General features: G+C 46.4%; 10 protein-coding genes across 10 annotated transcripts; 5 read left to right on the top strand and 5 right to left on the bottom strand.

The window, feature by feature from the left end:
• Positions 1–7: 7 nt before the first annotated feature.
• On the bottom strand, positions 8–2,495 carry GGS22DRAFT_154539 (MFS general substrate transporter). The gene is made up of 7 exons (XM_047960055.1): positions 1,942–2,495; positions 1,770–1,871; positions 1,552–1,719; positions 1,470–1,488; positions 1,137–1,419; positions 911–992; positions 8–859 (listed from the first exon to the last, which is right to left on the bottom strand). Exons 1-7 carry the CDS (start codon positions 2,095–2,097, stop codon positions 161–163), a joined length of 1,509 nt encoding a protein of 502 aa, XP_047821739.1. The 5' UTR covers positions 2,098–2,495; the 3' UTR covers positions 8–160.
• Positions 2,496–5,010: 2,515 nt separating this feature from the next.
• On the bottom strand, positions 5,011–6,185 carry GGS22DRAFT_90380 (peroxisomal biogenesis factor 11). Its single transcript, XM_047968382.1, has 2 exons — positions 5,499–6,185; positions 5,011–5,412 (listed from the first exon to the last, which is right to left on the bottom strand). The coding sequence occupies exons 1-2, from the start codon at positions 6,044–6,046 to the stop codon at positions 5,250–5,252; spliced, it is 711 nt and encodes a 236-aa protein (XP_047821738.1). The 5' UTR covers positions 6,047–6,185; the 3' UTR covers positions 5,011–5,249.
• A 730-nt stretch (positions 6,186–6,915) lies between these two features.
• On the bottom strand, positions 6,916–9,846 carry GGS22DRAFT_154535 (phosphoribosyl pyrophosphokinase). The gene is made up of 4 exons (XM_047960054.1): positions 9,021–9,846; positions 8,422–8,959; positions 8,070–8,283; positions 6,916–8,018 (listed from the first exon to the last, which is right to left on the bottom strand). Exons 1-4 carry the CDS (start codon positions 9,238–9,240, stop codon positions 7,638–7,640), a joined length of 1,353 nt encoding a protein of 450 aa, XP_047821737.1. The 5' UTR covers positions 9,241–9,846; the 3' UTR covers positions 6,916–7,637.
• Positions 9,847–10,403: 557 nt separating this feature from the next.
• GGS22DRAFT_154534 (Formamidopyrimidine-DNA glycosylase N-terminal domain-containing protein) lies at positions 10,404–12,043 on the top strand. The gene is made up of 2 exons (XM_047960053.1): positions 10,404–10,771; positions 10,821–12,043. Exons 1-2 carry the CDS (start codon positions 10,753–10,755, stop codon positions 12,008–12,010), a joined length of 1,209 nt encoding a protein of 402 aa, XP_047821736.1. The 5' UTR covers positions 10,404–10,752; the 3' UTR covers positions 12,011–12,043.
• A 288-nt stretch (positions 12,044–12,331) lies between these two features.
• GGS22DRAFT_90361 (uncharacterized protein) lies at positions 12,332–14,930 on the bottom strand. The gene is made up of 2 exons (XM_047968381.1): positions 13,529–14,930; positions 12,332–13,473 (listed from the first exon to the last, which is right to left on the bottom strand). Exons 1-2 carry the CDS (start codon positions 14,693–14,695, stop codon positions 12,568–12,570), a joined length of 2,073 nt encoding a protein of 690 aa, XP_047821735.1. The 5' UTR covers positions 14,696–14,930; the 3' UTR covers positions 12,332–12,567.
• A 282-nt stretch (positions 14,931–15,212) lies between these two features.
• On the bottom strand, positions 15,213–17,677 carry GGS22DRAFT_154532 (polysaccharide lyase family 4 protein; the record flags this gene model as incomplete). Its single annotated transcript, XM_047960052.1, has 3 exons — positions 16,521–17,677; positions 15,695–16,462; positions 15,213–15,610 (listed from the first exon to the last, which is right to left on the bottom strand). Coding segments are annotated over exons 1-2 (1,560 nt in total), but the record flags the coding sequence as incomplete, so codon positions are not given.
• Positions 17,678–18,743: 1,066 nt separating this feature from the next.
• Positions 18,744–21,246, top strand: GGS22DRAFT_154525 (carbohydrate esterase family 8 protein). The gene is made up of 3 exons (XM_047960051.1): positions 18,744–18,853; positions 18,911–20,948; positions 21,010–21,246. The coding sequence occupies exons 1-3, from the start codon at positions 18,760–18,762 to the stop codon at positions 21,044–21,046; spliced, it is 2,169 nt and encodes a 722-aa protein (XP_047821733.1). The 5' UTR covers positions 18,744–18,759; the 3' UTR covers positions 21,047–21,246.
• Positions 21,247–21,326: 80 nt separating this feature from the next.
• GGS22DRAFT_90337 (uncharacterized protein) lies at positions 21,327–22,735 on the top strand. Its single transcript, XM_047968380.1, has one exon. The coding sequence runs from the start codon at positions 21,790–21,792 to the stop codon at positions 22,513–22,515; it is 726 nt and encodes a 241-aa protein (XP_047821732.1). The 5' UTR covers positions 21,327–21,789; the 3' UTR covers positions 22,516–22,735.
• Positions 22,736–24,838: 2,103 nt separating this feature from the next.
• GGS22DRAFT_90316 (uncharacterized protein) lies at positions 24,839–25,774 on the top strand. Its single transcript, XM_047968379.1, has 3 exons — positions 24,839–25,194; positions 25,247–25,483; positions 25,536–25,774. The coding sequence occupies exons 1-3, from the start codon at positions 25,026–25,028 to the stop codon at positions 25,694–25,696; spliced, it is 567 nt and encodes a 188-aa protein (XP_047821731.1). The 5' UTR covers positions 24,839–25,025; the 3' UTR covers positions 25,697–25,774.
• Positions 25,775–26,364: 590 nt separating this feature from the next.
• On the top strand, positions 26,365–27,282 carry GGS22DRAFT_90300 (uncharacterized protein). The gene has a single exon (XM_047968377.1). The coding sequence runs from the start codon at positions 26,565–26,567 to the stop codon at positions 27,192–27,194; it is 630 nt and encodes a 209-aa protein (XP_047821730.1). The 5' UTR covers positions 26,365–26,564; the 3' UTR covers positions 27,195–27,282.
• The last annotated feature ends 4 nt before the right edge of the window (positions 27,283–27,286 follow it).

The following is a 27,286-nucleotide window of genomic DNA, read 5'->3' as shown; positions in this document are numbered from 1 at the left end:
CATTCTATTTTTGACATAGAGTATATTAACTTTTATTGTCTACTCATTATCTAAGATATAATAACGATACTAGGTATCTTATTTTCCAGCTAAGGAAAGGGGGTATCCAATACAACTTAACTCGATCTAACTCAATCAAAAACGCTGATTTAGACTAGCATCACTCAGCCTTGGAAACAGGCACCGTGTTGTCCTCCGACTCCTCGGGGAAAGACTCGAGGCTCTCTCCTTTCTTAAGCCCGAGCTGTCTTGTATCCCAGCCCTTGCTCTCAAGGTAGGCCCTGAAGTTGGCGTCCTCCTTGGTGATGGTGTCCTGGTCGATATGGGGAAGCAGTAACGCTAGGGCAGACGCGAAGATGCACAAGCTGGAACTGACGTAGAACTTGTACTGGGCTGACTTGATGGGGTCGTTGTCTGAGGATTTGATGTGTTTAAATACGTATGTTCCTACGAAGGCACCGATCTTGCCGAAAGCTGCGGCGATACCGTAGTACTGGCCTCGGACACCTGTTGCGCAGGTCTTGGCAGCTAGCAGGCCGATGTTGTTTCCGGGTCCGACCTCGCCTAGGGACAGGAAAATGCCGTATACGACCGCGAAGGCGCCAACAACAGAAGGGTGTGAGATCTTCGCGTAGCAGCCGGCCATGATGAATCCAACGATCGCCTGTAGAACTTGGCCAAGGATAAGAGTGTAGCGGGGACCAAGGCGGTCGCTAATGGGAGCTCCCAGCATAGTGCCCGGGATGTAAAACAGGTTGATGACCGTGTTCCATCCGAAAATAGTCGTTAGGACCTGACTGTCTCCGTAAATGTTGGCGAGAATAGAACTCGAGTAGATCGAGAATGAATAAGCCGAGAACTGGGGAAATTAGATGGCGATAGATAATCTGAGGTAGGTGTAGATACTTACGTCGTAAATGAACCAGATTAAACTGACGATTAGTAGACGGAATCCATAGTATCTGAAAATAAGAAGATATGGTGTCTTGGCACTGAATTATACTGTCAGCAATATATTTTTATATACATCAGGGGTAGCTTCAAATCGTAAATATTTTTCTGCGTTTGCAACACTACAAAGACAAGCCTGGGAAATAACATATTCAGAATGGAAACATTGAAAAACATAAACTTACTGCTTCATGGAGTTTCGGGAGAATTCAGCAGGCTCCTTAAGCTTGAGACGTAGGACAAATAAGACCAACGGGAATACGACGCCAATTCCCAAGCTTGTTCTCCAGATTGTGCCGAAATGAGAATTGTGAGCGGCAGCAGCAACGACATAAGGAACGAATGCGCCGAAGACAAAACCCCAGTCTATCATAGAGTTCGTGAACAGAATGAACCAGGTGTTTCGGGTACCGCTCTTCAACTCGCCGCTGGACTCGGCGCAGCTCACACTTCCGGCCGGATATTCGCCTATGCATGCATTTAGTTTAGTTCAATTCAATTATTGGTGAAATTCTTACCCCCAATACCAATACCGACCTTTAATTCCAGTTAGTACGGTGTTACTCATAGACTTCAACTCCTGAGTTAAGGTTGACTTACAAAGAATCGCCAAGCAGTCAAGATATTGAACAACCCAACGGCGGTGTTATGGTAGTATGATCCGGCGGCAAGAGCCGTAAAGATGATTAGGATGATAGTCGATATGAGGAGAGAGTTCGTGCGCGACCACTTGTCGGATAGATATCCGAAGAATAGTTGACCAACAACCTATGCTTGTGAGCTTGAAATTGTTCCAGGAATGTAAATAGACTCCATACCGTCCCGGCGAATGCGATAGCCGGTACAATGCTGGCCGCGTTGGAGTTGTTGTAGGTATCTCCATATTCTAATCCCAGCGTCGTGCTTACGGAGCCAATGACCTAGGTGGCGCAAAAGTCAGTGGACGTGTGCCAGATAGCGGCGAGCGAGAAGAAAAGAGGTGAGCCGTACGTTGTTCACATAACCATCGGAAAAGAGACCAGCGCCGCAAGCCAGAACAGGCCAAATGACTTGCCAGAAGGGTTTCTGGTCAATAGGAGGCGCCGTATCGACAACATCCTCGGAGACCACCTGTTGGTCTTCTTCCTTCTTCTTGCCCCAAAACATTTTCTACCGTGTTATCGGTGAAAACAACAATAAGAATGCTGGTTGTAATGAGTCGGGTTAAGCCGAGATAAGCCGATAGCAAGATGACGATGATAATGCTACTTGAAGAAATACTCAACTTATTATATATACCAAGTACGTCCAAGAAGATGTTATTAAAGATAGACACTAGGATCTAGCGACGGGAACTAGGTGAATGGTGAAGCAATACCAAGGTATAGCTTTCGCCAAATCTCAGCTAGATAAGCGCGAGATCACAAGGTTGGGATTGAAATGTTTGGCAAGGTAAGAAATAACATTAAATAGTCTTTTAAACCTTCAGCTAAGCTTTAGCTAAGTTACGCATCCTCGACAAGGTTTCTGCACGTGTTATATGTACAATAAGGCTAACAAACGTTCGGCGAAGGTCTACCTTCCCTATCTGTGTTAAGTCGCACCTGCAAGTCCAAGGTAAAGCTCTTTAATCCTCTTGCCTTCCTTGCCTTCTTCGGTGGAAGTTTCGTCGCTTTTGAGTGGCTTGCTCGAAAGATAAGACAGGTCTAACTCGAATGGGCTATCCAACGTCAACATTCGTACAGCGGGCTTTGTGAATATTTAGCTTACGCAAGTTGATATGAGTTGTGACTAGCCAATTAGAGACTAAAGATATACCCCGTGCCGAGTTCCCGCTCGAAGGCTTGACTTTACCCCCCGGCTCAAAAGCGCCGGACTACGATTATTTGCGGCGAAATCGAACTCTAAGGATTTTCAATTCTTATTTTTGACGCGGCCTTGGCTGCAGTGGTTTGCTGCGAGGTACATGACGATCACCTTTGGTCGCGTGTCGATTTTTTCCTGTCCTCTTTTACCTGTGAACGCTTATAATTGAAAAAGACTTCGACATCTTAGCTTTACCTGAACTCTAGAAATCGGGTCGCTAGAAATGTAGAGAGGATTGGATAAGCTTAAATCTTGGGGAACACCCGTGCTCCCCAAAGTTCAGTAACTTTAACGGCACAACCACTTTTCCATAACGACACAACCACTTCCTAATTGGGAATAGCTGATAGCTGCAATACCCCACCACCTAATTTCGCAGTGTTTTTATCGCATTGCTTTATTAAATTAAAACAAGTTTTTTTATAGGTTAAATAATTTAATAAAATTAAAACTTTAAGTAAATATATAATATTTAATTAAAGGTTTTTATTAAAATTAATTATATGTTAATTAAATACGTAAATATTAAAATATTATATATTAAGTAAAATTTAAATAAATTACGAATAAGTAAATATTAATAAATAAATATTTATATTAATTTTAAAAAGTATTACGTATAAAAAAAAAATATAACTTACCCGTTTTTAATTTTAATAATACGTTTAATAATAATTATATTAAAATACGAATTATATTAATCGATTTTTAAAATAAAAAATTTTATTAAAATATATTTTATATAAGTTTTAATATTATATAAAAAAAATTATAAAAATTTAAAAATTAAAAAATAAATTATACGAAAACTTATATAATAATAAACGTTTATATAATTAAATATTATAAAAATTTAAAAATAAACTTATTTAATTATTAATAAAAAACTTATTAACTTTTTAATATTATATACGATTTTAAAATTATAATTATAATTTTTACTTAATTAACTTATTTATTACATTAATTAAGTTAATATAAAATTATATTAACTTTTTTTTCCTTTATTTAAAATTACCTACTTATACGTTAAAATAAGGTATACAACAAAAACACTACAAAATCAGGTATGGTGGGGTGTTGCAACTGTCAGCTATTCCCAATTAGGAAGTGGTTGTGTCGTTATGGAAAAGTGGTTGTGCCGTTAAAGTTACTGCCAAAGTTGACCGACCCATTGGAACCCTTGCGATACAGTGGGCAATTTGTAATTAACGATTTATCGCGTTGGAGCCGAAAATCCTACGAAAAATATCCCACGTTTCGGCCACGCCGAACTTTTTAAGACATACGGGACTATTCGCCTATGATAGAAAATCCTCTTATCTGAATTATATAACTAGACGCTCACATTGGCTACGAAATCTTGAGAATGGTTCCAATGAGTTTGTTTGTACTCTGTATTCTGTAGATTAAGGTTGTTTCCGCATGCAACACGCCGAGGGGCTAGTTAAGATGGAATCTCATAACTAAACCTTGAAGTTATCTAGTCGGGAGACTTGATGTCACATGTTATTGTATAAGCCGAGTCTAAATGTTTCTACCTTTTGGACTACTTATTAGTACTAGGTATGTATAGTATAGTCTAGTGGAATATTAATGATGTTTGGTTATTTTTATAGGAATCCTAATTAAGAAGAGTCTATAGGTAAGTTTCGAATGACGACATGTATCTCAACAATCATTCTCACATATGTAGGTAATTGGGCAATTATGTTGTCTTTCGAACCTGTCTTGGCCTAAGTCTGCATTACGCTGTAGAAGGCGATGTTGAAGAGGCATTGGCGGACATACTTTCCATAAGCATGGCTATATACATGGACGCTGAAATGCATTCGATAGGGTGTTTATAGATACAATTACTAACTCGCCTCTTTCGACCCAACCTCCCAATTGGCTTCAAAAGAAATAGTGAATCGAATAAAATCACAATATTACAATACCGTCCATTCAACCTCCGGGACCAGCAGATCAACATCCTACCAACTCCACAACATCTGTCCACGTCACATCACAACGAGTCGGAGATTTTCACGATACATACATATATTACCATCACACGAATCCCCTAAACACAAAACTCCAGTCTCGGCGAATCAAAAAACAAAGCTGCGGCTTCTCGGCTAGGAGCTAATACCAGAAGAATCCACCGTTAAACTCCCTCCCTACACAGATCCATCTCCCCTCCTCCGCCTTTTCCCAGCTTAAACCTCGACCTACTAGTAGTCATCTAGAACCGGTGTGCTGGCTTGCTGTAGAAAAAAAAAACATCCATCTATTGTTTGTACACTGTGACTAGACGATACGCGCTATGGGAATATAACGCCTATCACCCGCCACTATCATATTGCCTCCCCCCGGCCTGGGATACGCTTATATCCTTCTCCCCCGAGTCACATCCTCTCCCCGGAATACTCTAACCGGATTACCCATCCGATCTGATCCTCTCGAGACGTTTACGCGGTCTTCTTCCATTGCGAATACACGCCGATCAAACTGCTCACCGTACCCGCCAAGCCGACGAACCCGTCATCGAAGCCGATCCAACCCAACGCCGCCGTGGGAACCGTCAGATCGCAGAGATCCGACAACAGCTGCAGCTGGCTCGCAGCGCGCTCACTACATCTCGTTAGCTCCGACTCACATATCCACACACCCACTCAACCCGCACACGCGAGCCAGGATACTCCAGGAGCAAAACTTACATCACAATCCTCTTACTCTCCACCACGCCCTCGCCCTCCTTCTTATCAACCTTCGCCTCCCTCTCTCTCAACCTATACAAGGTATACATCTGCGCAACAACACTACACGCGATCCCCATAGCCCAAAAGCGATACGCCTCCTTCTGCGCCCTCTTCGCGCCCTCCCACTTCCTGACCCCCAACGAATCCAACACCGTCGCCGCGTCGAACGTCAGGTATCCCGCGTAGCCCAGCTGTCTGCCGACCGCCGCGTAGCGGAGCACGGCATCGGGGACCCCGGCTTTGTTGTCGGCCGCGGACGCCGCGGCCTTGAAGTGCTCGACGTTCTTGCCGACGCGCAGCAGCTTGCGCGCGAGCCCGAACTGCTTCTTGATGGCTTCGTACGGCGCGACTTCGGCTTTCGTCCCGTTCGTGCGGAAGAGATACCATGCGTAGAACCGCGAGAAGTACTGCAGTGTGCGGAGAAGCTTGTCCCGACCGACTGTTGTTGAGACGAATTTGAGGTAGTGCGCTACCGTGGGGTGGTATACGACGGCGTCGGCGACCATTTTTGCGGCGTGGGGTGTTGGTATTATGAGGTAGGTTAAGTTTAGATGTATGTAAATATGAAGGTAAGTAAGTTTCGGATCGGTTCGCGAGGGTTTGCGCTATTATATCGCGGTCGCTCGATGGGAATGGTTGATATTGTAAGGGCACGGTATGTATCACGTCAAACTCGGTGATGGGCTTTAGGCCTAAACGTGCGTGGAGAAGCGATGTAATCAATAGATGAAAGAATCGAGCAAGTCCAAAAAAAGAATAAAAACGAATCAAGTTTATTTCGTAAATGTGTTATAATAGTCTTCAACAAGAATGTGGTGTCGCTATCGTACAGGAGGCGGGGAGTAACCTATTAACAACCGCTCATTCAACTTTCCTACAGCCGACGGGATTACATGGATGGGTAAGTGACGGAATAAATCTGGGGGAGGAATTGGGCAATGCCTAGGTGGTGGATTCACAGATAGCGAAGAGCACATGCCGAGGTCCACCGAATAATTGATAGAAAGGGCGAACCGAACTGCGCCGGCAATTTTGACTAACGTTATGCCGGACGTAATTCCCTAAATCGATTCCGTTTCGGGGATCTTGACTGTAATTGGGCTTCATCATTGGTTGGGGTTTCACTCGAAACGGACTAAGTCGAACGTTACCCGAGATTGATGTGTCTGCACGACTAAGTTGGGGCATGACATGACGCGATGTAGAAATCGAAACGGAAATCGAAACCCAACACGGTTTTAAACTCCGATTTTCGCTCACATCGGAAGCATTTTCTACGTTTAAATCGCCTTACAGATTCAACATTGAAGCCGTGAAGTCTTTCTCATAAATACTAATATACGATATGTATACACATACACTGAATATATTCATAGCCTATTGGACTTGTTCTATCAAATCATCATCACGCCAAAATAATCAATCATAGATATACCCCAACCTGTAATGCAATATACACGAAAGTCTAGAATTTACCCCGAACTCATGCTTCCAATAGACAAGACTAGTGTGCACTAGACCTAGCCTTATAGCCGTACTTACACATAGGTAAGTAACTAGCTACTTGGCATCGCCTTATCATCGGGATAAGGCCTGCCAAAAATGCAAATCACAAGTACGAAACTTGAGTATGGCGGTGTGGTATTTACGGTGAGGAAGGCTTGTGAGAAGCTCTTGTTACTTTGCCGACCTAGAAACTCCTCTCTATAAGACGCCTATGAGACGCGACTGATTTCGCGAGAAACCCCCAACATTACCAGAAGCGCCTGGTCGTAGCGGCAGACGCAAGAGAAAGCAAACCAGCTAATAAATCTAGCCTACCTTGAGAAGAGGTCGCCGTCGACCCTATGCATTCCAAATGAAACGAGAGACAATTAAAACTGAGCCTCGAAGCTCAGGTCCAAAAGAATTCCCCCAAACAGGAAATGCGTTATGAGCATAACTATGCTCGTAAAGGGATCGTTCGGAAGCGAAATATGGCCCATCAGACTTGTCCCTTGCGTCCTAAAAGAAAGCCTTCGCTGGGGTGACCGTGAACGGTCGGCGAGGCCCTTAGTAGTAGGATAACTTCCATCCTACTTCGAATCTCACGGCTGCTCAGTCATACTGAAACAGGACGCTGATAGATTCACCATGGTGGATGCGGCGGATAGCTTCAGCGAATATCGGTGCGACGTCCAATACTTCAAGCTTGGGGCATAGCTTCTTGTGCTCATCCTGAGGAACAGAGTTGGTTACAATAACCCTGTCTAGGGCTGAGGCGTTGATTCGGGCGATAGCGTCGCCACTTAATACACCGTGAGTAAGGAGTGCGTAGACAGCCGTTGCTCCCTCTTTTCGGACTAACTTCGCAGCGCGGGTAATGGTGTTGGCGGTGTCAGCCAGATCATCAACCAGAACACAGACCCGGTTCGCAACATTGCCCACTAGCATCATCGTCGCGTTTTGTCGGTCCGTGATTCGTGTTGGTCGGCGTTCCTAATTGGTCCGAATGAGTTTGAAGACGCGTACGAAATACAATCATCTTACCTTGTGGATGAGGGCAAAGTCCATGCCCAGACTATCCGCAATTGCGGTGGCGCGTTTTGCGCCACCAGCATCCGGACTCACAATCACGGCATCCTTATAGTCGGGAATGTTCTGCTGGATATAGCGCTTCAGCAAGGGACGGCCGTATAAATTATCCATCGGGATATCGAAGAAACCCTGGTATTGTGGATCATGAAGATCTAGAGCAACAACGCTGTATCTAAGGTTAGCTAATATCCTCGCTCATATCTAGCTCCTATATGGAACTACATCATTGGGGATGGGAGGGTTCTGAGATGAAGGTCCAATATAAGGACGATAGATCCATCCTTAAGCTAGGGAGGACACATACTGGTCAGCACCGGCACAGGTCAGGAGATCTGCCACCAGAGTTCCAGCCTGCGCAACCCATCTCTTATATCCTGGTTTAGCCTGGAAGGTTGAGATGAGTCCGGGATTCTCGTAGTCGTGAGTAGTATAACTTCCGGCACGCGAGTGGGTCTGGTATACAGCCGAATGTCCATCGCCATTAGTGCTTCCATTGGTGTTCCCGTTGGTATGTCCGTTGGCATTCCCATTGCCATTGAAGTAGTTCTCGCTATTGGTACGTTGAAGACCGTTTGCAGTCCCGTTTCCATTAGTAAGGGAGGTCTTGCTCATCACCCTAGCGAGGTCAGTTTCTCTGTTGAAACTAGCACTCTTAATGATACCCGGGCCGGGCGTTGCTGGGACGCTCTCGAACGTGTACTTGTCCTTTGGAACCTCGGTCGGGGGTTTCGACAGTGGTGCCCCAATTTTATTATAGGGCAAGTCTGGTTGTCGAGAATAGGGAAACAATGGGAGCACGGCTGTGACACGCTTGGCCGAACCCGTTTTGCAGGCGGATATCACTATTTTCTCTCGTCAGATCTGGTGATACGTTGAGCTAGAAAACCTCTCGGTGATACATACTGATGCAAAGTTCTATGAGGTGGTCGTTTATGGAACCACCTCCAGATTGGATGATGAAAACATCCTTGCCTCGTACCGAGTCCTGGATCTCGCAACGGGTCTCGCCGACAGAGAACTTGCTTAATATGCGGTTCCCGCTGGGAATTCCAAGCATATTACATACAGACTCTGAGAGGGAGGGATGGGAGTTCCCGGAGAGGATGACGATGTTTCTAACCATCTTGGCGATCTACTTGTAGGAACTAAAGGCGGTGTCGAAAGAAAAAAAGTTATCTTCGACTACCTACTAACAGGTAGACAAACACAACTAGCTTTGAGGAGAAATGCGGGTGAGCACTAGGTAAGGTATCTCGTTGACGTATGTGGTCCTCAACAACAGTTTCTTTTCTTCCAAGATTTTTTTGTTGTTGCTGCAGCAGAGGATTCCTATTTGCTCCGATTGCGGTAAGTGAAATATGCCGACGTCAGAATGTCGAAGTAGTCAAGCTTTTACAGCTTTTGAACCGGGGATGAGCAGGTCACAAGACCAAAGAAGAAAGCGAGACAAGTACTGGTCTCAAGCTGAAGCGGATGTGTAGACAGCTGCTCAAAGAGACCTCGTATTAAACCCTAGAGAAGATCCATGGTGAAGGATGAAATAACGAGATATTTGTTGGAAAAGTGTGCGCGATTGTGAAATCTTCAAAGTTTGGTTGTAACTTGCTGGCTGCACGACAGGGAGAAGAAAGATTGAAGAAGATTGGAGGGACTTGGACTTTTCCTTCCAATTGAACCGCGGGGCCCTTCACCTGTGGCACCTAGCACCTGCAAGAGAGAAAAAAAAAAATTCTGCCGGGTTAGCTGAGTTTACGGTTAAGGTTACGCAAAATGGACCTCAATGGACCTTCAGCGAGGATTATTAGCGATGTTAGTGGGTGGTTTCGGTGGCATCGGTGGCAATCGCCGCGAACTAAAACGTCAGAACCACAAGGACCACCAAGTGGAGCGCACCTGCTGCTGCACCTGCTGCAACCGCACTTGCAACCACTAAGCTTTGACTTTGTGAGCCTCTGACCCAAGAAAGACCCAAGAACGACCCTTGATTATGTCTCATAGGCCTGTGACCGGCCGTAGTTCTTAGTGGGGGTAGTTACCGCCATCTCTCTTTATTTAGGAAAAGGGCGTGATTGGTCAAATACCTCCTAAATTTGCCGACTTCACGCGATACGGAGTACAAAGTACATGCTTTCGCTTTGTCTTGTCCGCTTTTCTGACCAATTTTTTTTCTTTTCGAATTTCAATACATCGTCATTGGAGCTAAAAGCACAGAATGGATTGTTTGTAATCATCGGCATTTCTCTCTTTAATGGGAGTGAATTAATAGAATATTACAATCTCCATTTACAAATTCACTAGTTCCCTTGAAGGCTCGGAAAGCCTTAGGGATGGATACATTCACACATACCTGGTCACTTGTCAGATCTCAATGCCACAAATCTAAGGCAGCCAGATCTGGTTGAGTCAGACGGCCGTTGCCGTAGCTCATGCACGGTCTATGAGGTTGCGGCACGTACTTGTACATACTAGGTAGACATTTGTCATTTGGTTTATTTACTTTCGAGAGATCATATGTCATCACTTCTTCTTGATGGAATATTAATAGTGATATCCTATTTCAGACGATCATTCATTAGCTAATCTTTACTTTACTGCAATAACTTCACTAATTTGTTTCCACTAACAGACCTATACAATGCCTGAGATTGCGGAAGGTGAGAAAAGTCTATCGTTTTGGAATACGACATGTTAATAATTTTAAAGTTGCCCGTATTGTCCATTTTCTGCGGCAGCATCTGATAGGGAAGACCATCAAAAAAGTATTAGCCCCAGATGACAGTAGTATCTTCGGTAAAGTCGGGACGAGTGGCCCTGCGTTCGAGAAGGCTCTTACCGGGAAGAAAGTCGTAGATATTGGGAGTCAGGGGAAGTACTTCTGGATGGTATTCTCCGCCCCACCGCACACTGTTCTGCATCTGGGCATGACAGGTTGGGTCGAAATCAAGGGTATACAAACGGGCTACTCACGATACGTTGAGAGGACTAAGGGCGATACGGAATGGCCTCCTAAGTTTTGGAAATTTCAATTCGAAACCGATGATGACCCCAAGGTTGAGGTCGCTTACACGGATGCCAGACGTTTTGGCCGTGTACGTCTAGTTGATTGTCCCGGAAACGAGATCAGAAAGCATTCGCCCCTAGTTGAGAATGGTCCGGATCCTGTTGTTGACAAGGACATATTTACCGAAGACTTTTTGCGGCAGAAGTTGAGAAAAAAACATGTTCCCATCAAGGCCCTATTACTTGACCAATCAATGATCAGCGGAATCGGAAATTGGGTCGGCGATGAGGTTTTATACCAAGCCAAACTTCATCCGGGGCAATACTGCGATGATTTCGATGACGCAGACATTAACGCTCTCTATAAAGCCATCCAATACGTATGTGAGACCGCAGTTGAAAAGTTAGGAGACTCCGATCAGTTCCCCGAAGACTGGCTGTTCAAGCACCGATGGGGTAAAGGGAAAAAAGGTTCACCCACCACTCTTCCAAACGGCGACAAGATTATTCATATCACCGTAGGCGGGCGGACGAGCTGCGTTGTCCCCAACATTCAGAAGATAAAAGGACGCACGGCTAAAGATGGTGCTAAAGAGGAGCTCACGCCACCAGAAGAAGAAAAGGCAACGGAGAGTCGATTCTTCAAAGGCAAAAACAAGAAACCGACAAATAGTGACGTCGAAGCCGAAGAACGTCCTGTCAAGAAGGCTAGAACCGCTAAGTCGAAACCTGTTAAGCAGGAAGAGGAGGAGGAAATCGATGAAGAGGAAATAAAGCCTGCTGCAAAAACATCGCGCAAGTCTGCTAAGCCGAAGAAGGAGGAGAAGCCAGTTGAGCCGGTACCTGAACTTGGAAGGAGGCGGTCGACTAGACTTAGTCGTGCAGCAGCATAGGTACCTACCTAGTCTAACAGGTTAAATTTACCAAGCATGTATGTTTTATTCTGTAGTTAGAATACTCCCAATATCAATGTCTGTTAGTTCATATGTTGCTTTTACACAGACAGTACCTAGCAAGTCTCCCGTCCGACCCTCGAAGCTTAAATTCAGATGACAAGAACAGATGGTCTTCGTCCTCGGACTTATTAGTCCAAGTCCAGCTCACAAGCACTGGTACCTCGCATTAGCTACCCTCAGCATGAACTCAGATTGCTCTCCAACAAACTTAAACCCAAAGCTCCGCACTCCATCATGGAATTTAAACCGGCGTTGACGAAGAAAGCAAGCAATTGATATTGATCATATATCATGAGGGTATTTAGCACTGCTCTAGTAACAACCGCTGGGTAAAATAGACGGTGGAAAGAAATTGCCAACCTAGGTCTTTCAGACCTACAACTCCGTCCGATATACTCCTAATGCTATAACCCTGACGCATGTCATTTCATCATTTCCACATCGCAGATGCGCGCATGTACTGCTATAGCTAGCTGTATATAGCCTGATCTGCATCACTCTATGCTCATGCGCATCAGACCGTCATTGGTATCGACCATCCCTTGAAATCCCACTCGACCTTTGGCCCCATTGATGGGCCTTCCGTTTCCACCAGCACTTCCGTTCTCGCTTGGGGTGCCTGATGCTTTATCTCCGCCATGGTTGCTTCCTGGTCGAGAGCCCCAAGGCATGTCCCGCTGTAAGGGACTTTGTGTGATTGGAGAGTTATGAACACTGTTCATTCCGGGGCTTACAGCTCTTCTCTTGAAGCTGTGCGGGTCGAAGTCGTCGTCTCTTCTGCGCTTGTTGTTTATACGACGGGTGATCTCCGCTGCCGTTGGTGGAATGCTTCCACCTTGCGACAGTGGTGCCGAAACAGGCTGTGGAGTATCTGATTTCTGGCTCTCACTTCCAGGGCCACCGATTGTCATCCCACTGATAGGACCTAGGTTGAATGGATTGACGTTACTGGAACCTGCGGACAATGAGGGCGAATCCATGTTGATATCCTCACTCATTCCGGCCGAGGAACCCCTAGGCATGAAGTACGAAGGCGGAGGAGTGACTCGATTACCACCCACACTGCCTGTTTCGGAAAATGTTTCGAAGAAGTTTTTCTTCAAGTTTTTCATCGCCTGCTGCTTGAAGCTACCTGACAACCCCGAGTCCGTCATCATGTCATCTTCCGGAATGTCGTCAAGGGATTCTTGGGCAGTATTGAGGTTGGGGGACGATTGCGCCGTCGATAGGTTCGGGATATCTAAAGCCGGCGTCGGGCCGGGCGGTATACGTGGTTCAAGGTCCATGTCGCTTTCTCGGACTTGTCGAATCACTTCTGCTTCTCGGCGAACTTCCGAATCTACGGGGGTGCTTTCCTCCGCGAGGGCGGCACGGATACGCGCAAACCCCTTCGTCTTTGGCTGAGAGAAGTGTTTAATAAGTATTACTTTGGTATAGAAGAATGGGAGGACTTACTAGTAGGCTACCCCTTCTCGTGACGGCACGCTTGACGACACCTCTAGGACCATCTCTCGAGAGCGCTTCTCCAGTCTCCATGGACTTTTCTTCGTTCTCGCTACTTGATATATGCAATTGATTGGCGGCCCAACTGATGCTTTCTCTGCGTGCATGAGGGATAGGAACATCTCTGATCTCCTTCGCGATATTGTTAGGTGGTGACTTGGAGAATGCGGCTGGACTTGCGGTGCTAAAACCTAGTCCTGTTGGACCGCGTAGTTTTCTCCTCGGATGCTTGCGGGGCCGCGTTCGGAAGCTCTGAAGGCTGTTAATAGCAGATGATGATCCAGGCATCCACGGGACGACATTGTTACTGGTGCTAGACATCAAGTTGCCCAAGGGTTGGCTGTTCTTAGAAATCTGCGGTGTACTATAAATGGCATCTTCCATCTCCTCATCCATGAAGTCGTCATCGCCGGAAGTCGAAGAGGAATCCGAGGCTATCGGGTTGGTGCTTCCTACCGAACTGGAAATATTCATACGCTCATGGTTACCCATCATAGACCACAATGAATTGACGGACTGTTCTTGTCCGAATTCACCATTACCTCGTCTAGGAATACTCATCGCGCGTCCTCCAATGGTTGGTGATGAATCAGGTGATGATTGCTCGGCAAGGGTGGAGTGGTGTAGGCTGGTAGCTGCTCTAGAGAAATCTAAGCCGCGGGATCGTCTAGGAAGAATATTGGTTGGGGATGCATAAATTTGGGAATGGTCAAGTTTCGGTGAAAGAGGGGCGAGTTTGACCTGGTTTGGTGTCTGGGATGGAGAGACGGAATCGCACTGTGACATCTGAAGTGATAAACCGCGCATTGGAAATTCGGGTCGACGAGGGGTGACGGGAGTCGGGGCGATGGCCGGTATATCTTGGATCTTATCCTTAGTGAGACTGAGAGAGCTATCGGTATCGTCCTTTGATGTCCGTCGTGATGCTTCGAGGATGTGGGGAGATGGTGACAATTGCGTGCCACCTCCGTCCGATAAACTTCTGGTCTTCGAGAGGGGCGACCGCTCAATCATCCCAAATATGGTGCCACTATTATTGCGACTTTCACCCTTAGTGTCTTCGTCCATCACTGCTACCTCATCATAATTGATTGAGGCCATTCGAACCTGTCTATCCATAGAGGCTAGCAATCCTGCTTTGGATTTTATTGCGATTATTGTTCTTCTAAGATAGTTGGACGTTCAGTGTTAAGGACTGGTACTTTTGACGTAGATGAGCCGATTCGAATGTCTTATGGGCCGCATCGATGCAGACAAAGGACAGCGCAGCGCCAATAATGCGAGCGGAGATCGTAGATCAGGCGTACTAGGTAGATAGAATAAAAGAAGTTCAAGTAAGGAATTAAGGATCGACGTTGTAGTTGTGACGTCGCGTCATATTACGGTAAACGCGGACTAGGATAAGAACCTAGATCTTATCGATAAACTATTGCTTAGTTACACCAAACACGGCAGGCTCCGGATATATTAACAGCCAATCAACTTTCTCAATGTAAATAGTTTCTATAAATACCTGGCTACATGGTGGGCTTTCAAAGTTCAATATGCGCCCACTAACGGTGCATTAAAACCTTGGTGGGGAAAGCGCGTACAAAGTTGCTAGGTACTTCGTACTGTCTCTATTTTGGCGGTAAATAAGCCCTCGTTAAGAGGTAACTTTCAATAAATCGTCCTACATTTAAAGTATATACATTCTAGCTAAGTTCAAACTTCAACGCATCATACTGTATGTACACAGTGGTCGGCAATAAGGCCGTCTCGGTATCCGTCGCATTGAAGGGTAGACTTAAAGTGAATTCGTTCAACCCCACTTTCAGAAACTCTGCCGCCTTAAACGAGAACTCATTTCCAAAATTCTGACAGACCACGCTACTTCGGACACCGCACGAACCGCTACGGTATGACGGTATGATCCACGTGCTGATATCCCGTCCGTTGGCGGCGACCGTGTAAGGCAGGTTGGAATACTTCTCATTAGGAAGCGATGCCCACTTGTCATTGCCGTTGGCCGTCTTGGCGCCCGCGAGCTCCACTGTAAGTGTTGCCGTCTGAGCATCACCAGCGAGTTGATCGCTAGTGAGGTTGAACTGTATAGTCCAATTATTGACGTTCTCGTAGTATGGCTGCGAGCGAAAGTAATTAGAACGGCCTGGGAATACGCTCCAGTGGATATAGTTGAAGTCTTCGGCTTCTTTGCTCTCTCCGACCTTGAAATTGACGCCATTCGGAAAGTCGGTGGGGAAATCCCAGTTAGCCCAGTAAATGCGGTATTGCTCGGGCTGCAAGGGTTTCGACGTATCCAGCGCATAGCCGTGCTTGTACTCCCCCGCTGATTTGTCCGGTGTGCCGATTCGCCAGATTTCTTTGCCTTTACTTTCTGGCTTCCACTGGAAAGCATATGCCTTCGCGCCTTTTGAAACTTCGACGTCATCCTGAATGAACCATCCAAAGATGCCGTCGGCATATACAGTCAATCTGTAAGTACCTTCTTTTACCCTGGGAATCTCTACTGTTCCAGTCTTGGGATCAATATCAGCCCAGTACTGCAGGCTCGACTTATCAAAGACGTTCAGTTGGAAATCTTGCTTATTTTCGGAGAGAACAGCAATAGGCCTCTTCCCATCCTCTGGCACGTTGATGGTGGCTTTGAATGTAGTGCGCTTTGACGTTGGGGTGTAATTGGGAACGTGCTGAGCAATGCTATCATAGAATTCGCTGTTCCATTCTGGATTGGCATATTGCGCGGCGTCGGCCCGGAGTTCTGCAAGTGTAGTATCCTTCCCTCCCTTATTGAAGTGATAATACTGCGGGCCCCAGGTTCGATCGAAGCCATGTGTTATGTTAGGGGTAGGGGCGCCGTGATGGCCTGCTACCATGTAGTTGTACTATGAATACAGCTTATGAGTGCGAACTCCTTTGACCTGGGGACCAGAGGGGACTTACCACTATGCCGTCAACGACCAGATCCGAGTGTAACGGCCCACCATAATACGTCTCTCTCGTATTATGTACCAACCAAGCTCCGTACGTATTTCCGTCGGAGCTGGTCGACCCGTCCGAGAATTGTCCATGAACGTCATGGTCTCGCCAAACCTCAGCAAAAGTATACTTGGTAAAGTAGTCCGAGTATTGCTTTACATGAGGATCGCTAGTTGTATTGCCGAGATAAGTCGTGGCATCTTGGACCGTGATCGCTTTACTGTTAGCTTGGGAGGAAGGAAAAGGTGCCCAATTGCCTTCACTGCTGGAGAGATGAGTCCATAAGGAGGTGCTCGGCCTAAAAAGTGTTCGTAGTTCACCAAGGTTTCGAAGAAAAGGTGTCTTCTGATTATAATATGTGGCCCGAGAGAAAACATGCAAACCGGTCTCGCCTTCGCGCAAGAACCAATACTGTTCTAGTGTTTGGTTCGTAGACGCGTAAGTATCTCGCATCACGACACCTCCGTACGGTGTTCCGGTGGTATCGACTCCCTTGAAGAGCTGGAATTTTGCAGTACCTCCGGGGGCCCAGAAACCGCTGGGAACACAAGAGCAATCCAAGTATGGCCCTCTTCCACTCGAACCCAAAAGGTCCTGCTTTCCTAGAACTAGCTTGGAAACTCCCGCGCTGCTCTTACTTATGACCACTAACAAGTCGTCATTTTGTAGAGTAAATTGGGAGCTGGTTTCCGTGGCGTTCAGGAATGCCGTTGCTTGACGCGCAAGGAGGGAGAGAGCTAACACCCTCAATGAGACCATCGCATCGACGAAGACTGTTGTCTCGTGATTACATGCGTTTATGATGTATCTTAACAGAATAAGTGAATTATTGGTTACAATCACGCCAATACTGCTCTTTCCTCTTGCGCCCCAAATGGGATTGATGCGAGGTAGGTATTTCCAGTCATGATCTATAGCTCTCCCAGCATCTCAGTAATCTAATAAATATTCCCCCTTTCAAAAGGATATCTCGGTCCTTCTTGAACCGAAGGATCTGGAAAATTTATGACCTGTATCAATTATGGCAGAATGAGGGGGAGCTGAGTTTAGGTTGCTTGGCTACGATGTAGCGTTACATGGCCCATCAAATCTGGGTTATTAACCATTGTCCTGGATCCGAATCTCTTTACGGATTATTATATTTTGGGCAAGATTTAACTACCTATTTATGCCGAATTGGTAAATGTACAACTTAGCTCGAATCATATGTGAACCGAAGCCATTCTCAACTCCCACGCGGGAACCGAGTCAATATTTAACCCCAAAATAACATTTCTAACCATAGAAGCAACGTTCTCGGTCTGAAGCACTGGCGACATAGAATTACCTCTAGATTACTAGTACCTACTCACCAATGCACTATGAGTCTTACCAAAGAACGAATCACGGCGCCTGGACTATATTTCCATAGGTGCCAAACTCCCCACGTAGCGTTGCCCTGGTGATCTATCATACTCCCACATAGACAACCTTCAAAAAACGATAAAAGAGTCGTAAAAGTAAAAGCTACGACAAGGTATGCAGTAGGAAACCCATGCCGGGTATTTAAGGCTGTCCAGGATTAAATACAGCTCGTTAATTCGTGGGTTCTTAGGCTATCCCGTTATCCACATATGCATCTTGGAGATCAGATCCGGGTGCAACCGGGTGCAACGTCGTCTGAGCTCCCACTTGCCCAAGAGCTTCTAGAACTTTGCTATCGCTTTTTTTAATCCTAAGCTCATATCATGAGTATGATAAAAGATGTTGTGTCACCACTATTATGTACAATCAAGCACTCACCATCCAACTCCTCTCGTAGTTGAGGATTCAATCTACCTAGTAAGAATATCTAGGATTCTAGAAGATTAATTTCATTCTAATAACTAGAAGTTCAAAAGGTCAATAGGCTATCCAGGATTACATAATTGCGCTAAGTTGACTAAGGTAGTTGGATAGCTAGCTAATTACAAGGCGTCGTCGGCGATCACTTGACTGGGAGGTTAGAAACCATTCATCTGACTACATTCACGGATTAAATGCACCAATGTTTCATGACATACGACCAACGACCCACAATTGCGTTGATTCGTGGGATAATTTAAAATTAAGTGGAAAGGGCTGTCGTAATGCTCTATGAATCAATACATAATTAAACATCTCTTTTTCTATGGTTGTTGCTTCACGATGTTCGAGTAAGTCTCGAACGAGTGCAAACCGTCAGAATGCTCACATTCACCTTGGCCCTTACGATAGGGTACCTTTTGAGTATCTTTCCCTCGTCGGGTTTGGGGGCTGAAGCAACGACGGATAGCATTTGTAAGTAAGATATATCAGGTATCTTAACATGAATGTTACTGATTAAAGGCGATAAAGCTGCCTCATCATGTGGTGCCCATCCCACGAGCGCCTCTACGGCTCCATCTGGTGCTGTGGTTGTTGACTCGACCAAGTCAACGACTGGCTCCTTTTCCAATTTGACTGCCGCGCTGGCATCACTTCCCAGCGACTCTTCATGCCAAACCATTTTTATGAAACCTGGAACATATATTGAACAAGTTTCCGTCAATCGGCCTGGCCAAACTGTCATCATAGGGTATACCACAAGCAGCCCCGGTAAGAGCTATTCTGGTAACCAGGTGACTGTCTCATATAGCCGCGGCCTCTCGGTATCACCGCTTCCCGCAGGTCACTCGGACCCCGAGACCGCTGTCATCTCTACGGCGTCCTCGAATGTTGCTTTCTATAATGTCAACTTCATCAACACTGACAACCTAAATGGAGCTACTGCTAATTATGTAACCCTGGCTGCTTCGATCTATGGTAGCCACATCGGATTCTACGGATGCAATTTCACAGGCTGGCAAGACACTCTTCTCACTGGGTCTACAAATGGTTATCAATATTACGAGTCTTCCTATATAGATGGAGCCATTGACTTCATCTGGGGTTATTCAGCTGCATACTTCAAAGGATGCACAATTGCAGCTAAGAAGAAGGGAGGTGCCATCACAGCACACAACCGCAAAGATGCAAGTGGTAAAGGCATTTACGTGTTTGACCAGTGCTTGGTAACCGCTGCGAAAGGCTATGAGTCCGCGACAAAATCAGGAGTTTATCTTGGGAGGCCTTATTCGGAGTATGCAAGGGTTGTTGTCAAGAATTCTTACCTGGATTCTGTAGTTCAGCCGGCTGGGTGGGAACAATGGAGTTCTTCGGACCCTCGACTAAATAACATCTTATTCGCCGAGTTTAGCAACACCGGTCCGGGAAATTGGGAGAATAATGCTGCCGCACGCAAAAGCTTTGGCAAAGCAACCTTGCTGACGTCGGATAGTTATACCCTTTCTAATGTCATGGACTCGACTTCCTGGATTGATATGACGTACTGGAAAAGTATTAGCACCCCTTCGAAGATTTTGACACGAAGGGATGATTCCGACGATTCAGTTACAACACTGGCCGAGGCAGACTCCACCTCTCCAGCTGCGGGAGATTACATCGTGTCTAAGACCCCTATCCAAGGCAAAACCGTCTACTCAACTTTCGCCCAAGCAATTGCAGCTATCCAAGGGATCTCAAACAAAGAAACCGTAACAATTTTCATATATCCCGGTCTCTACAAAGAGCAAATCGTCTTCAACCGATCTGGCACTACGATCTTCCGTGGATACTCGGAGAACCCATCTGACAACACGAAAAATCAAGTTATTCTCCAGAACAGCGTGGGGGTTGATACGCAAGCCGACCAGAGCAACTCGGACTCAGCGACTTTGTATTCCAGGGCCACGAACCTTCAGCTTTTTAACATCAATCTAAACAATGTCTTTGGGCAGACACGCAACTACGCTTCCCTCGGCTTCGCTAGTGGTAATAACGGATATACATCCTTCTACGGGTGCCAGATCACCGGCAACCAAGACACTTTCGACATGAATGTCGGGACCAGCGTCTTTGCGTACAACACATTGGTCGAAGGGTCGATTGATTTCATCTGGGGCGCGGGGACGGCCTACTTCCTTAACTCGACAATTGTGCCTAACAAAGATGGCGGTAGCATCGCGGCTATGAAAAGAGCTTCTAGCACCACTGCTGGGGGCCTTGTATTTGACCAATGTACCGTCGCTGCGACAAAGGACGTCACAGCTGGCTCGGTCTTCTTAGGTCGGCCATATAACGAGTACTCCCGAGTCGCATATATCTATACTTATCTAGACGCCTCAATATCGACAGCGGGGTGGTCGGTTTGGGGGAAGTCGGATCCTAGAACAGACCACATTCTGTTTGGCGAGTACCATAACACTGGTCCAGGAGCCTCCACAAGTGGCCGCGCTACCTTCTCAAAGCAACTTTCCGATTCGGATGTGAAGCAATTCAAACTTGCCAATTTTTTCTCTTCTCAGGGAACTTCATGGTAAGCATTTTGGTGAATTCAGGGGGCTTATGGTCGGGTATGACTAACGATTGCATTTTAGGATTGACATGACTTATGTTAAAACGACCCCTTTTTGATAACCCCTTCCACCTAATGTCCTGGGGTGAAATATACTACAGTTTAAGAGCGCATTGAATTATTCCGTATGATTATATAAACCTTTAATATATCATTCATATGTACATAGACTATTTTTCGATGGTTGAGTTGTAGTTTCCCACAGCCAAGAACTACTCACCTATCCCCTGTGTTACACAGCGGTCGCCTACAACACGCTATAACATGTGTAAGTTACCCATATAAGTGGAGAATGGGATAGATATTTTGGCACGCAACCTAGGAACCAAATACACAGAATCAGAACAAGGCACATTCTTTCTAACATCATTCTATCAACCAGCAAAGAACCCTCCAAACAATTCCATTGTGCTTAAGAAATTATTAAAACCCTCAATGACTTAAACAAAAGGAATTCAAGAATAAGCCCCAAAAAGCCCATTGTACTTGGAGCTTAAAATAAATACTTATAAACCCTCACTCCAAGCAGAAATTGGTGTTTTTCCCCTATTCACTGAGTTTACCTAGACTCCATGGTGCTTCACTTACTCATAAGACCGTTATATAAATCACATGCGCATCTACGAAGCCATTCCAGGCGACGTTCGAACCAAGCGGGCCTTGGCATAATACCACACCCAGCTGAGTGAAGCACCTTATACCAAGCAACCCTTAGAGAAAGCATACACATAACATCCCTACACAGCACTCACCTCACACATAACCCTACCTACCTACCAGCGGTCATATACCCCCCCTCAAAATGTGCAAACGTATCCTAACGCACAACATGCACCACGACGTGCGGACCCCCATGCTCCTCGACCCCTTCAGCGAAACCGCCCCTATCTACAGCAACCCGCGACACACGCACTTCCACAAATGCGAGCTCTGCCTCGTCAAGCCAGAAGACTGGCCTCTCTCGTGCCCCTTCCCAATCTGCACGCTCCACAGCTGCTGCGTGCTCGTCAACACGGTAAGTTACTGCGAGGAGTTCTGGACGCGGATGCGCACGTCGCTCGGCAACGCCGATATCGAAGAGCAGTGCGAGCCGGAACAGTGCGCGCGCTTCGCGCTCGAGCACCGACACGTGCGGTTTCCGTATCTCGGCCGCGCGTACGCGTACCCCACGGACCCGTGCCCGGCGACGTGGCGGGAGGACCTGCTGGAGGTGCAGGGGGACTCGCAGGGCTGGATGGACGGGGTTTTGTTTGCGGAGTGCGAGATGCTGCATAGGCTCGAGGAGGATGCCAAGACGCAGTTCTTGGTGTACCGTGATTTGGCTCGCTTCTGGCCGAAGGGACACGATCAGATGCAAGTTGCGAAGTTCAATGTGGAGCAGGCCCAGACGCTGCTCCTTCAGCAGAAGGAAAGTGTTTCCCGTACGATGAACTGGATGCGGGGTGATTCGTCTGAGCCGTATCAGGCTTTTACGCCGATATGGTGGATGCGCATGTGGGCGCTGGAGCAGGACGAGTATATAAAGTAAGTAACGGTGCTCGTAACCTTCGCGGGTATTGGTAGGTAACGTATATTAAAGGGAGTATATATTAGACGGAGTCCAAAGGCGTCGATAATTCTCCGGGGTATGTTTAGGTAAGAGAATATTCATAAATTTCAAGGTAGGGGATAGATTCTCCCCCTTAACCCCCTAAATTTCTGAGGTGAAGTTAGTATCCTGTAGTATTAGGGGAATTGCTATTGAATCACCATCCTTGTATATATCCATGTCTACTATATAGACTGAAATACTACAGAAAATTACTGGTATTTTTGACAAAGTTTCGTATTCACCGTACTCGCGTCTTGTCGTATGCCTAAGCTGGGAGAACCGGACTACCTTTCTAGGTGACCACAAACCCGACGTCGACCCACAATGGCAAGATCTTAGTGCTATTTCTGGTGTTTTTCCGGATAAAACTGAGCATGTAAACTCTGTCTATTTTTCCTGATGTAACCTTAGAAGTTTTCGCAGATAGTTTTGGCAGTTTGACTTCGCCAAGTCCCAATATTGTTGACTATCGTGGCTGATTTAGGACGCTGCTTTATTATGTTGGGCGAGCTTAGCTAATGGGGGCGAACCTACGCCATATGCTGGCTGAATTCGCGATACCAGAAATATTGACCAGTCCCATCATATCGTCCATAAAACCCGAGGGGTTATATTAAGAACCCCTGTGGGTGTAATATAATAGGCATGGTTTTCAGATTGAACCTCATCGATCGATCTAATAGATGTAGACCTACTAAGTGGTTAGCCATTCAATTGGCTATTAACCGTGCCTTATTTGCCGTGCTTATTTTGTAGGTCGCCGTACCTCACCGAGATATAGTTAACGAACGAAAATCACATCTCGGTAAACGGAGATTTCAGGTAGCCTCATCTAAATTTCGATAATTCACATCAGAAAGACTGTAATTGATGCAGCTTCCGTCTAGGATTCGTGGCTCGTGTTTGCTGAACACGCAATACTCATCTCGAGCTTCTCTCGGCTGACGCTTGATGTACTACCTTAGCTAGTGAAATTGATACGATGATGTGGCGGCAAGGCGTGCTCAGAACCAACATTCGGTGTAGAACGGTACGGCAAAGTATTGCTGAACCTACTCTGCAGCTTCAACTCAGTGTAACTTGTTTTGACGTTGCTTTTACCTTCAGGTCCGACGCACCCCGCATATTTCCAGGTCGTAAGAGGGCTGGATAAATTGTATAAATTGTACACAGTTAATATGCGGCTCCCGGGAGTCATATATCCCCTGAATGTGTTACGTATTGAAAACCTCATCTTGGTACAAATTGATTACGAGCCTGACCTATAATAGCTAGGGGCGCGCGAGTATCAGATTGGCACCGTTGATTTATTAGGCGTAGGCAGGAAGCCACATCTAAAAATTACGACAGAGCTCTCTAGCGGCAGTGCGGAGATGGCCGCTATAAGTGGCGAGTTTAAGGAATCGCGATATTAAGGTGCTGCCGTAGTAGCACGAACAATATGGATGAAGGACGATCTTTTCGAGAATGTTGCAAATGCGATGATTGGTATGTCTCGAGACGTCGAGTCGTTGAATCTCGAGAAAAGAGTTGTTACTTTGTGGATTGATCGATCGGCTTTGATGGGATCGTCGGTGGAGAAGAAAGAAGCTTAAAAATGACAGCGCCGATCGTCAGGTCCCAATTTCAGCCAAAGTCGTCTGGAAATTGACAATTCCCATATCAAAAGTCGTGACATCATTTAGCATTTAATAAATGCGCCGAGTGCCACGTCGATTCTATAATACCAAGAAGGCAAGGCTTTTTCTAGATTGTTGACCGGTATTATCGATTCTCAGCGCGGGCGTTGGATGTTGAAATTGCGCAGCATCACGCAAAGCCAGGGGCATGTAAACGATGACCAATCAGTAGGTAGGTCACACCTCCTCGATCATAATAGGTGTTCCTTCTCCTCTACCACGCTGTTGACAATTCGCCATGAAAGAGATTGCCGATACCGTAATTCTTATTCGGCTTACGGGCATGATATCCGTCAAGGAGCAACAGAGCCTAACATTAGTCATCCAATGAGAAATTCACCTGTGTGCCTGTTAGCAAGGGGTTGCATTCCCACAGATAGATTTTCGATCTAAACGGGATTTCTTCATTAAAGATTCATATAAGAGATGATCAATGATCGATGAATTGGGTTTGGTCGGCGATTTTGACGTCATGTTGCAGGCCCCTAGCTCGAAATTTGAATGACAGCCGACAGGATGCTGCATGGAGAGGGGGGTCGTGAAAATATATTGAGATTCAGACCATAGAGCCAAGCACGCAATACAGGACATAAATCATCTCGGAGAGCGAAATAGGTGTCGCCAAAAGTATAAATAGAGGCGTCGGCTCCTTGAAGAAGAATATCATATGCTTGTTCTTCACCGGCGACAGCAACATATTCGAAATAATCCGTTCTCTCATCTTGACTTTCTTGAGCTTCAGCATCATAGACTTGACTTATCTTCAAAATGAAGGCCGCATTCATTAGTCTTCTTGCCCTTGGTGGCTTCATTGTCACCAGTATTGCCAGCCCTGTCGCTGTTGACACCAGAGTTGAGAAGCGCCAGGACATTGACGCCATCGAGACCGCCTTGGAAGCGCTCTTTACTCAGATCCAGGAGCAGACATCTCAGATTAGTAAGTCCCTATGGAGCGGACTGCCAATTATGTTGGGCTAACAAACAGTCAGACGCGACATTGACTCCAGTTCAGGATGCCGCTCCAGAAGTCGAGGCCCAAACTGCTGCCGACGCTATTGCCCCTCAACTGGAAGTTATCAGCGATCTCTTGGATAAGGCTGGTAGCATCGCCAAACGTGCTGTTCTCGAGGGTCGATTCGTCAAGGAGGACATCTTCAAGACCGTCGGACTCATCTTGTTTGAGTTGCTCGGTACCGTGAAGTTCATCCTCATCAAGCTCGGCCTTGGTAAGACAGATACTCCATGATTTATATTTCGATGCGAAACTGACGTGAATAGGCCCTGTTTTAATTCACTTGGTTCCCTTGATTCTTGCTCTTGTCAAGACTCTCAAGGCTCTTGACAAGGTCGTCGAAGGCCTGCTCATTGCCGTCAAATTCATTGCCGATGACCTTCTCAAGGCCGTTGGTCTCGGTCTTGTCGGTCTCCTTCCCTACTAGGGAGATGACCAACAGAAACCAGAGTGGTCATTTAACTGAGAAGGATCGATTGTTTTTTCCAATGATAGCTTGTAGCTGGGGTCGATATACACGTTTGGCGCTCTCGATAGCCTAGATAGCGATGGTCATCAATTCGCCGTCATCGCTCAATATTTCCTAGGCAAACCAATGATCAATATACATATTCTCGTACTTATCGCGATTGAAATGAGGATAATTGAAAATGGTGTTTTGTTCAAAGTGAAGTTGAAACTCGAAAAGATGAAAAATGGAAGGAGCAAGATTGTGGGGTTGATATGTGACAAGGATCCCGCAGATCAGACAAGATTCTCTCCTGTGATTGGTCGACAGCTTTAGTGAAACCCAGTTCCCCCTGATAAGGAGATCGCCATTGAGGCTCTTTGCCTTACCGCTGTCGACACTCTCTGGTTGACCAATGATTGACCAATGGAACAAATGGAACATCATAAGTATCGTGCCGAAAGAGGATGTTCTGGGGAACTTGGAACTGCTTGGCCGGGTCTCAGACTAAAACCCATCAGATATGAGACGAAAGACCACAAAAATTAGCATTGACGAACGCATGATCGTTCGGTTGTCGGATCGTCGCTCGTGTTTTCATCAGGTAGGTTGCCATTAAAAGGCATGAAAGATCCCCGACAAGCATGATCTACCTTCTCCCGCCCATCTCTCACTTCTCACATTCTTGAATCTTAAATCTTGTCATCCTTCTGGGAAGGGGTTTTTTCGTTTCTTCACCTATCCACTCGTTCCTGTCCCTGGTTGGCACTCGACTTTCGTTCTCTGTATATACCATTAATACCTACTCCCAACCCGACAATAATACTCACCCATACCGAGAATCAAAATGCGCGCCTCTATCGCCCTAGCCCTTGCCGGCACTGCCGCTGCTCTGCCTAAGATCCCCTTCGTCGCATCCTCCGACGTGATCACTCTAAGCAACACCAACACAGCCGCCATCACCGCGCGCCAAAGCAGCGCGAAAGCCTGCTTCGTGATCGGCTCCACCACGCTCCCCGCCGAAGTCGCCGACGTAGCTGCGAGCCTTGCCTCGAGCGTAACGTGTTCTACATCTAAGAAGACGATCTCGGGCGTCCCGGATGTGACCTCGGGATCGACGACCTTCTCCTCGATCGACTTCAGCCAATCGAGCCAGACGGCGCTACAATTCGCTCTCTCTAAGTTCGCGACCGCGAGCCCGCTTGCTAGCACCGACCTAAAGACCTTCCAGGATCAGCTGAACGTGTATCAGGCGACGGAGGCCGGTATCCGCAGTGTCGGTGGCTCGCTCGCCATCAAGGTGCCCAAGTTCTTCCTCGAGATGCAGGTCAGCCGTATCCAGACAGCCCAGGGGAACGCGCCTAAGGCCGCCGGTCTCCAGGTCGATCATCTCCGAGACAAGGTGTTGAAGAACGCGCCCAAGGAGGCCAAGACCTTACTCGATCAGGTCACGCAACTCGCGACGCAGCTCAGTTAAAGAGGTGTAGAGGTTAATAATCTATTTTCATGGAAGAAATTTGCAGATGAGGCATGGGTCACCTAAGAGCGTAGTCCTAGCTAGTACGAGTT

This window comes from Annulohypoxylon maeteangense, assembly GCF_022496945.1.
Source record: "Annulohypoxylon maeteangense strain CBS 123835 unplaced genomic scaffold GGS22scaffold_3, whole genome shotgun sequence".
Classification (NCBI taxonomy): Eukaryota; Fungi; Ascomycota; class Sordariomycetes; order Xylariales; family Hypoxylaceae; genus Annulohypoxylon; species Annulohypoxylon maeteangense.
The sequence above is the reverse complement of the archived record's forward strand: the minus strand, read 5'-3'. Positions and strand labels throughout refer to the sequence as shown.

Bases quoted from the DNA above. Each gene is read 5' to 3' on its own strand.
- GGS22DRAFT_154539 (XM_047960055.1), bottom strand. From the start codon at position 2,097: ATGTTTTGGGGCAAGAAGAAGGAAGAAGACCAACAGGTGGTCTCCGAG. The intron at 1,872-1,941 runs GTACGGCTCACC...TGCGCCACCTAG, and splicing joins CCGATGGTTATGTGAACAAC to GTCATTGGCTCCGTAAGCAC. The intron at 1,720-1,769 runs GTATGGAGTCTA...TCACAAGCATAG, and splicing joins CTATCGCATTCGCCGGGACG to GTTGTTGGTCAACTATTCTT.
- GGS22DRAFT_90380 (XM_047968382.1), bottom strand. From the start codon at position 6,046: ATGGTCGCCGACGCCGTCGTATACCACCCCACGGTAGCGCACTACCTC. The intron at 5,413-5,498 runs GTAAGTTTTGCT...AACGAGATGTAG, and splicing joins GAGAGTAAGAGGATTGTGAT to TGAGCGCGCTGCGAGCCAGC.
- GGS22DRAFT_154535 (XM_047960054.1), bottom strand. From the start codon at position 9,240: ATGGTTAGAAACATCGTCATCCTCTCCGGGAACTCCCATCCCTCCCTC. The intron at 8,284-8,421 runs GTATGTGTCCTC...CCTTAGATACAG, and splicing joins ACCTGTGCCGGTGCTGACCA to CGTTGTTGCTCTAGATCTTC. The intron at 8,019-8,069 runs GTAAGATGATTG...CGGACCAATTAG, and splicing joins ACTTTGCCCTCATCCACAAG to GAACGCCGACCAACACGAAT.
- GGS22DRAFT_90361 (XM_047968381.1), bottom strand. From the start codon at position 14,695: ATGGATAGACAGGTTCGAATGGCCTCAATCAATTATGATGAGGTAGCA. The intron at 13,474-13,528 runs GTAAGTCCTCCC...CACTTCTCTCAG, and splicing joins CGAGAAGGGGTAGCCTACTA to CCAAAGACGAAGGGGTTTGC.
- GGS22DRAFT_154525 (XM_047960051.1), top strand. From the start codon at position 18,760: ATGCTCACATTCACCTTGGCCCTTACGATAGGGTACCTTTTGAGTATC. The intron at 18,854-18,910 runs GTAAGTAAGATA...AAGGCGATAAAG, and splicing joins AGCAACGACGGATAGCATTT to CTGCCTCATCATGTGGTGCC. The intron at 20,949-21,009 runs GTAAGCATTTTG...ATTGCATTTTAG, and splicing joins TCTTCTCAGGGAACTTCATG to GATTGACATGACTTATGTTA.
- GGS22DRAFT_90337 (XM_047968380.1), top strand. From the start codon at position 21,790: ATGTGCAAACGTATCCTAACGCACAACATGCACCACGACGTGCGGACC.
- GGS22DRAFT_90316 (XM_047968379.1), top strand. From the start codon at position 25,026: ATGAAGGCCGCATTCATTAGTCTTCTTGCCCTTGGTGGCTTCATTGTC. The intron at 25,195-25,246 runs GTAAGTCCCTAT...ACAAACAGTCAG, and splicing joins GGAGCAGACATCTCAGATTA to ACGCGACATTGACTCCAGTT. The intron at 25,484-25,535 runs GTAAGACAGATA...TGACGTGAATAG, and splicing joins CCTCATCAAGCTCGGCCTTG to GCCCTGTTTTAATTCACTTG.
- GGS22DRAFT_90300 (XM_047968377.1), top strand. From the start codon at position 26,565: ATGCGCGCCTCTATCGCCCTAGCCCTTGCCGGCACTGCCGCTGCTCTG.